The sequence below is a fragment of the Emydura macquarii genome, unplaced genomic scaffold (assembly GCF_026122565.2).
Source record: "Emydura macquarii macquarii isolate MOO-44397 ecotype Brisbane River unplaced genomic scaffold, CSIRO-AGI_Emac_v2 contig_2054, whole genome shotgun sequence".
Lineage (NCBI taxonomy): Eukaryota > Metazoa > Chordata > Testudines > Chelidae > Emydura > Emydura macquarii.
In genome coordinates, this window is record NW_027132191.1 from 25,922 (window position 1) to 34,471 (window position 8,550).

At 47.8% G+C, this 8,550-nt stretch overlaps 1 protein-coding gene across 1 annotated transcript; it reads left to right on the plus strand.

Moving 5' to 3' along the window:
• Positions 1 to 6,026: 6,026 nt before the first annotated feature.
• LOC137159961 (olfactory receptor 52P1-like) lies at positions 6,027 to 6,825 on the plus strand (the record flags this gene model as incomplete). The annotated part of the gene is made up of 1 exon (XM_067558427.1): positions 6,027 to 6,825. A coding segment is annotated over exon 1 (799 nt), but the record flags the coding sequence as incomplete, so codon positions are not given.
• Positions 6,826 to 8,550: the final 1,725 nt, after the last annotated feature.

The window sequence follows — 8,550 nt, forward strand, 5'->3', positions numbered from 1 at the left end:
TGTCCCCTCTCAGTCTTCTCTTCTCCAGGCTAAACAAACCCAGTTCTTTCAGTCTTGTCTCATAGGTCATGTTTTCTAGACCTTTCATCATTTTTGTTGCTCTTCTCTGGACTTTCTCCAATTTGTCCACATCTTTCCTGAAATGTGGTACCCAGAACTGGACACAAAACTCCATTTGAGACCTAATCAGCTCCGAGTAGAGTGGAAGAATTACTACTCATGCCTTACTTACAACACTCCCGCTAATACAGCTCAGAATCATGTTCGCTTTTTTTGCAACAGCATTACACTGTTGACTCATATTTAGCTTGTGGTCCACTATGACCCCCAGATCCCTTTCTGCAGTACTCCTTCCTAGGCAGTCATTGCCCATTTTGTGCACATACAACTGATTGTTCCTTCTTAAATGGAGTACTTTGAATTTCTCCTTCTTGAATTTCATCCTATTTATCTCAGACCAATTCTCCATTCAGGAGCGCTCCCACCCATTATGCTGCCCCGAGGCAGAGCACATCAACATGTGTGAGTGAGAGTCGCACACACAGGAGTCATGACAAGAGACTCAGGCCCAGGGATTCCCTCATCCAGGGCTTAATAATCAAACCTAGCTCTTATCTAGAACTTGACATCAAGAGACTGGCAAATTAAACAGTAATACGTGGGCACCGGACCACATGGGATTCACCCAAGAATTCTGAAGTTTCACTCAAACATAAAATTGCAGAACCACTGACTGTGGTATGTAACTTATCCTTTCAATCAGATTTGTAGCAGATGACGTGGGGATAGTTAATGTGATGGCAATTTTTAAAAAATGCTCCAGAGGCGATCCTGGCAATTACATACCACAAAGCCCAACTTCGGTACCAGGCCAATTGTTTGAAACTATAGTAAAGAACAGAATTATCAGACACAGAGAGGAGCACGATTTCTTGGGGAAGAGTTCAACATGGTTTATGTAAAGGGAAATCATGGCTGACTAATTGGGAAGAACTGGTAGGGGAAGTAGAAGTGGATGGTAACCTGGGCAGCAGTGACCATGAGATGGTCGAGTTCAGGATCCCGACAAAAGGAAGAAAGGAGAACAGCAGGATACAGACCCTGGACTTCAGAAAAGCAGACTTTGATTCCCTCAGGGAGCTGATGGGCAGGATCCCCTGGGATGCTCATATGAGAGGGAAAGGAGGCCAAGAGAGCTGGCTGTATTTTAAAAAAACCTTATTCAAAGTGCAGGAACAAACCATCCCGATGTGCAAAGAGAATAGCAAATATGGTAAGTAACCAGCTTTTCTTAACAAAGAAGTCCATTTGAATGTGGATGGACAATGAGCACCTAACTCGCCTCTGACCATCTCCATCCAGCCTCCCCACCCCAATGACAGCCTGTGCAGTCACTGTAGATAGGATAAAGAGACAAAGGCTGTCAGTCCACAGGCTTCAGGGAACGTGCTTCCCTATGGCAGGATATTGCACCATGAGGGGTTGATGACTAAGCTGGGACAATCTGTGCTGCCCTCTGTTAGACAGGCTAGTGGATGGGAGGGACTGTTACTGTGTGTGGAAATCCTATGACTGAAACAAGGATGCACAAGAGCCTGTCCACGTGCACATCACGGTCTCAGGGATTCAGCACCAGGCTCATCAGCCGGGAGCAGCAGCAGATGCTCAGGTTCTACGACAATGAGCAGCGGCACAGAAATGCTGATAGAGAAATGAGCACGTCTAACCCTCGGTTCTTCTTTTCTCTCTGGGGTTTTAGCAGTGCAGGACAACTCTAGCAAGTCTGCAAATCTCAGTGCTCTGACAATCTGAGCCTCTGTTATCGGTGAATCATTTCTTCACTCCCAGGGGAGGCTCTTACACTAAAATTCTCCAGGGTCTGTTTACAGCTCTTCCCACTGCTCACGGAGCTCAGGGAATTGTCCCGGAGTCCTGGCCAGCCTGAGACTCCGCAGGGACTGCACAGGAGCTTCATAAAGGTCCCTGCCCAGCACTGTGACTTTCAGACGTGAGATTCGTACACTGATTTTCAGGTCGCAGGACGGAGATTTCCTCTCTGCTGCAGGGATTTCGGTGAGTTGCCTGTTTTTCCAATGTACTTAGTGCTAAGGTCTCAGGAAGAGTTCAAATGAAGAACAATCTGGGCAGGAATTCTCCAGCATGTAGACTGGAACTGATTAGTATTGTCAGAAACTCCATGGGATGTAAATAGGGAGCTAAAGATTTATTGTAAGTCATTGAGACAAATACTTCTTTTAAGATCGTGTCCTTGTCTCTTACAGTCTCCTTCTATCTGTGTCAGTATCTTCCTTTTTTTGGTGTGTCTGATGTTTTTTCTGGTTCTCTCAAATTTTCCAATTCAGCATCTTCACTGCCAGGTTAATACATGCAGCCAAAGACTCTGCAGTGGGTACGTGTGATAGCTGAGATTTCACAACACAAACGGGTCACAGCAGGGAGCCTAAAGTTCAACATTAAGGGTGAAATCTTGGTCCCATTCACATCAATGGCAAAACCATCATCAGGGCCAGGATTTCAACCTAAATTCACAGGATTTCAACCTAAATCCACATTTTAAAGGGATTTAAATAAATGGCCAGAATTTCACCTGCCGTGAGCCTCCAGTGACTCCTACTGCAGTCGTCCTGCGGCCTCTAAGGATGGGTGAGCTCATCTGGACCAGAGAAGAACTGAAAGGAGAGTAGCTGAAATCTTAAACTCACAGCTTAGAGATTCAAAACAATTAGAGTAAAAATTTGGGGGGATGCGATAGTCTGCGCCCTCTGTTCCCCTGCGTCTCTGGTTCCATAAAGGATGAGAAACACCAAAATGCAGTAAAAAGAAAAGCATGCCTCTGACTTAGAGGAAAGCAGGCAGTGTTGGAAATCTTACTGGGGGAGATCCAGGCACACACAGTGGCGGGACGTGTCCTGTCCAGATCGCAGTGGCACGGAGTCCTGAAACAGGGCGAAATAAGGAACGGACATCCTACCTAATTCACACAACAAAGAGGTGTAACTAGGCCTCCTGCAATCTCCCTGGGCAGGGGTGTGTCTCAGACTGTAATGTAATGTGGACACACTGCAGTAGATTGTCTCTGACACCTTCCTCCATCCAGCCCATCCCTTCTCCTGTGATCAGTCCTACAACAGCCACGTGGCAGCTTCAGCAATTGCCAGCATGGAAAAGCAACATCGGAAGTTGTGTCTGGGTTTCTAACTGGCAGAAATACGCTAAAGCTTTCTGTTGTTTTGAGGAAGAGTTACTCGCGCTGGCTCCTTTTAGACTCCACGTTCTCTCTCCCCTCCCCTCTGGTCTGTCCCTCTCTCCTTCCCTGCACACGCTGAGCTGCTCCTGGGATTCCCTTCACCCCCGGACAGGCTGTGCAGGCTGCTGCTCCTCCATCCCCCCTTTCCCCGGCGCAGCCAGAACCAGAATTTAACCTAGGCTGTGCTGATATTTCTATGATCTGTCACTGTGTGGTGTGTGTCCGGCACCTGGTGCTCGTCCTGGGTGACTGAGATCATTGTGAGTAGCAGATGTACTCATTTTTTTTAATGGTTGTTGAATGTTAATTACACAACTTCAGGCATTTCAGCAGGGGAAAGAAACATTGATCTTTGCTCCGCAGCACCTGTGCTGTGCTGCTCTTGTTGCAGCCCCGTCTGCCCTGTCCCTTGCACACACTTGTTGCACGCACACACACTGCGTTGGGCTTTGGGGGCAGCTACATAGCAACAACGAGCAAGCTGAGAAATGTGCACAGGATATAATGAGAGCTGGGAATTATGGGTCATGTCACTGCCTAAGTAAATGCAGCTGCCACGTGCAGGTGACATCCTGGCTGACACAGTGAGCCAGTGGGACACAGACGCTAAACCCGGCACTCTCTGGGATCATTTGTTAGCCAGCGCTGCTGGCCATTAATGGGACAGTTGTGCATGCATTCCTCAGGGCAGAGGTTTTATGGGGTCACGTCAGTATTTCTCTCATCTGAAATATTCACCCGTGCCATGCATGTCTCACGGGATCCCTCAGCTCTGTAAAAAGACACCAGAGTATCATTTTCCAGGCTCTAAAGTCACAGGAGAAATTCCCTCCCTGAGGCTAAATTCAGCACTGTCAGGAGTCATAAAACAAATGCCTTCGGTTAGGCTCAGGCACCACCTTGCAGACAAAATACCTCCAGCTGCATCCTGTCTGTGCTGCAGGGACGTGTTCAATATTCCCCAGGCCAGAAGGCACCACTGTGATCATCTAGCCTGACCTCCTGTATCGCACAGGCCAGAGACCTGCTCAAAGGAATTCCTAGAGCAGAGCTTATAGAGAAACATTATAGACATTCTCGGTGATGGAGAATCTGCCATGACACTTGGTGAATTGCTCCAATAGTTAATTGTTCTCTATGTTTCAAAAGTGCACACCTTATTTATAGTCAGAATTTGTCTAACTTCAACTTCCAGGCACTGGAGCTGTCAGACCTTTCTAAGCCAGCCTGAAAACCTCAGTCTTCAATATTTCTTCCCTATGTGGGTATTTGTAGACTGTGATCAAGTCACTCCTAAACCCTCTTTCTTAGACTCAAACAGTTCAATCTATTTAGTCTGTCACTGTAAGGCAGGATTTCTAATCTTTAAAGATTCTTCTGGCTCTTCTCTGAATCCTCTTCAGTGTATCAACATCCAACTTTAATTGTGGACACCAGAACTGGACACATTAGTCCAGAAGCAGTCACACCACTGCCAAGGAAAGAGGTAAAATAACTTCTCTACCTCAACGTGAGATTCCCTGTTTATCATCCCAGGATCACTTTAGCTCTTTTGGCCAAAGACTCACACTGGGAACTCATGTTTAGCTAATTATTCCTTCACGCTCCCAAAATCTTGTTCACAGCTGCTGCTTCCCATGATAGAGTCCCCCACTGTGTAAATACCATCTTCCTTCTTTGTTCATAGACACACACATCTACAGAGCTATATTAGAACACAGATTTTTTGCTTCGACCCAGGTTACCAACCAGTGCAGTTCACTGTGAATCAGTCACCCGTCCTCTTCATTATTTCCGATCTCCCAATTTTTGTGGGATCTGCAAACATTGTCTGTATTTAAGCATGAGAAGGGAAAGGAGCTGGGTTGCTGTCGGGTGTCTCTGCTTACCCCTGTCAGTTAACAAGGCAGAATAAAGTTTTCCCCCCAATGGACATACATTTTCACTTATTGACTTTGAACATCATCTCTTATCACTGTGCTTCATTAGCTCACTCTGAGGACATCTCTTGACCCAACTATGGCCTAAATAATTTGGTGCCATCTGCATATCATAAAATAGAAAATTAGGGTTCAAATGGACCTCAGGAGGTATCTAGTCCAACCCCCACTCAAAGCAGAACCAACCCCAACTAAATCATCCCAGCCAGGGTTTTGTCAAGCCATCCCTTAAAAGTCTCTAAGGGTGGAGATTCCACCATCTTCCTAGGTAACCCATTCCAGTGCTTCAACACACTCCTAGTGAAAAACGTTTTCCTACTATCCAACCTAGACCTCCTCCACTGCAACTTGAGACCATTGCTTCTAGTTCTTACATCTGGCACCACAGAAAACAACCTAGCTCCATCTTTCCAGGAGCCCCCCTTCAGGCAGTTGAAGGCTGCTATCAAATCCACACTCATTCTTCTCTTCAGTAAACTGAACAAACCTAGTTCCCTCCACCTCTCATCATAAGTCATGTGCTCCAGCCCCGTAATCATTTTCATTGCCGTCTGCAGGACTCTCTCCAATTTGTCCACAACCTTCCTCTAATGGGGGGACCAAAACTGCAAACAATACTCCAAATGCGGCCTCACCAGTGCCGAATAGAGGGGAATAATGTTGCCACCTCACTGCTCCCCCGCCTTCCTAGATTGTTAGTAATTATACAATATTTACCATGGTATTTGTTACGAAGGGCCTAATCCGCCTTGCTGTGATTCTCTCCCTTCACAGGCACCCTGAGCATTTCTGAGCATGATCAGTGCTGCAACTCTCTCATGTCAGCTTTCAACCTCACGCCCTCTGACCCGTCAACATTCATCCTAACCGGCATCCCGGGGCTGGAAGCTGCCCACATCTGGATTTCCATCCCTTTCTCTATGTTCTACATCTTCAGCCTGTTGGGAAATTTCACTATACTTTTTATTGTTGGCAAAGAGGAGACCCTGCACAAACCCATGTTCCTGCTGATCTGCATGCTGGCGCTCATAGATATCGGCCTGTGTACCTGCATTGTGCCGAAGGCACTGTGCATATTTTGGTTCCATTCCAATGGCATCACTCTGGACTGCTGCCTCACCCAGATGTTCTTCTATTACGTGATTGGTCTTATGAACTCAGCCGTCCTCGTAACAATGGCCTTCGATCGCTACGTCGCCATATGTCACCCTCTGAGATACGCCACCATCCTCACCAATGCACGAATCGCTAAGCTAGGGCTAGTGGGTTTGATAGGAGCTGTTCTCTTGATTCTGCCAGCGCCTCTCCTATTGCGGAGGCTGCCATTCTGCACCAACCGCATTATCCCCCACATGTACTGCGAGAACCTCGCTGTGGTGAATATGTCGTGTGGGGACACCACAGTCATCCAGATGTACAGCCTGATGCTAACCTTTGTGATCATCGGATTAGACGTGCTATTCGTTGGCCTGTCCTACGGGCTGATCATCAGGGCCGTCCTCAGGATCTCCCTCAAAAAAGCCAACCGAAAAGCCCTCAACACCTGCACACCCCACATCTGTGTGTTGGTTATGGCTTGTAGTACCAGCCTCTTCTCTGCCCTGATACACAGATCAGGTCAGGGCATCGATGCCCACGTTCAGGACCTCTTGGCCAACCTCTATATCCTTGTGCCCCCCATGTTCAACCCTATCATTTATGGGATCAAAACCAAAGAGCTTCGTGACAGACTGGGAAAATACACCTGCAGAATGTGATCCCTGGGGCCACTGACTTTAAACCTGTATGACAGGAGGGGGAAAGGATGTCTTCTCGTTAATGAAGGGTGCTTTGTCCCAATTCGGTTGAGCTGAGACGTGTGGCAGTTCACAGTCTGAGAAGTTCCTCACACCTGATGTCTTATCAATCCATCACCAAGCACTGCTCTCTCCGACCATCACCTGATCTCTTGCAGTGTCTTCACTCATCATCCCACACCCCCACACACACTGTCACTGGGCCTTTCCATGACTTCCCGACCACCAGCACTGGTGGAGTCTCATATGCTCTCAGACCTATTTGCCATCAGTATGGCTGCTGATACTCACCATTCCTCACTCTCCTCCATCTTTGACTCTTTTGCCCCTCTCTGCCATCACAAGGTAGCCAACTCTGCCACCCACCATGCCCCAACAATCTCTTCCAGTCCTGAGTCTCCCCAAATTGGTCATCAGAAAGGATGTGGACAAATTGGAGAGAGTCCAGCAGAGGGCAACAAAAATGATGAGGGGGCTGGAGCTCATGAATTATGAGGAGAAGCTGAGGGAACTGGCCTTGTTTAGTCTGCAGAAGAGAAGAATGAGGGGGGATTTGATAGTAGCCTTCAACTCTCTGAAAGGAGTTTCCAGGGAGGATGGAGCTAGGCTGTTCTCAATGATAGCAGATGTCAGAACTAGGAGCAATAGTCTCAAGTTGCAGTGGGACAGCTCTAGGGAAGCGAGAATCCAGCTGGTCCAGCTGGGTGGCTGATCCGGTGGTTTGGGCTCTGCTCTGTGTGTCAGGAGAGCTGGGTTCATTCCCTTGCCCTGTGTGATTGTGGGCAAGGCCCAGAGTGCTTCTGAGTGTATGCAGAAGCAGATAATAGCCCTGCCCTGCCTCACAGAGATGGCGGGAGGATGAATACATTCAAGATGCTCAGATACTCTGAGGAGGGGGCCAGGGTAGACCACATCTGTCAGGCATCCAAATAGCAACACCCTTAATATTTGACTGTCTGTTGTTCCAATGTGAGGGCTTACAGCCGTCGGTACTGATGCAATGTACTGGGAAATATCTGCAGATTATAAACCCCTAGAGACACAGGGGGACTGATTCTGATAACACTCAATCTGATGCCAATAACTACTATAGTTTTCATTCCATGATTCTGTAAAGGCAGCTGGACAATAGCATCACAACCCGCACATGTCAGCTTCCAACAATAGCAGCTTCAGTGCTTCCACCTTCATCTTGATTGGAATCCCAGGGCTCAAATAGCTCATGTCTGGCCGGCGTTCCTTCTGTGCTTGTTGTACCTCTTCTCTGTCCTCACGAATTGTGGCACTGTTTGCATCTTTAAAGCCGAGCAAAGCCAGCAGGCCAAGTTTTATTAGGTGGCTTTGCGACCCCATGAGTGAGTGGGGTTGCCAGTGGGCCCATGGGGTTGTAAGACCACTCAAGTTTGTCCTGGCTGCTCCTTCATGAGGCCAGCTGAGAAGGGACCGCTGTTACAACACCCTGCTCTGGGTGACCAGAGGGGTGTGGTTCGGTAACATGAGTGACACCAGCTCACGGTTTGAGCTAGAGCTGGGCTGGAAACCAAAG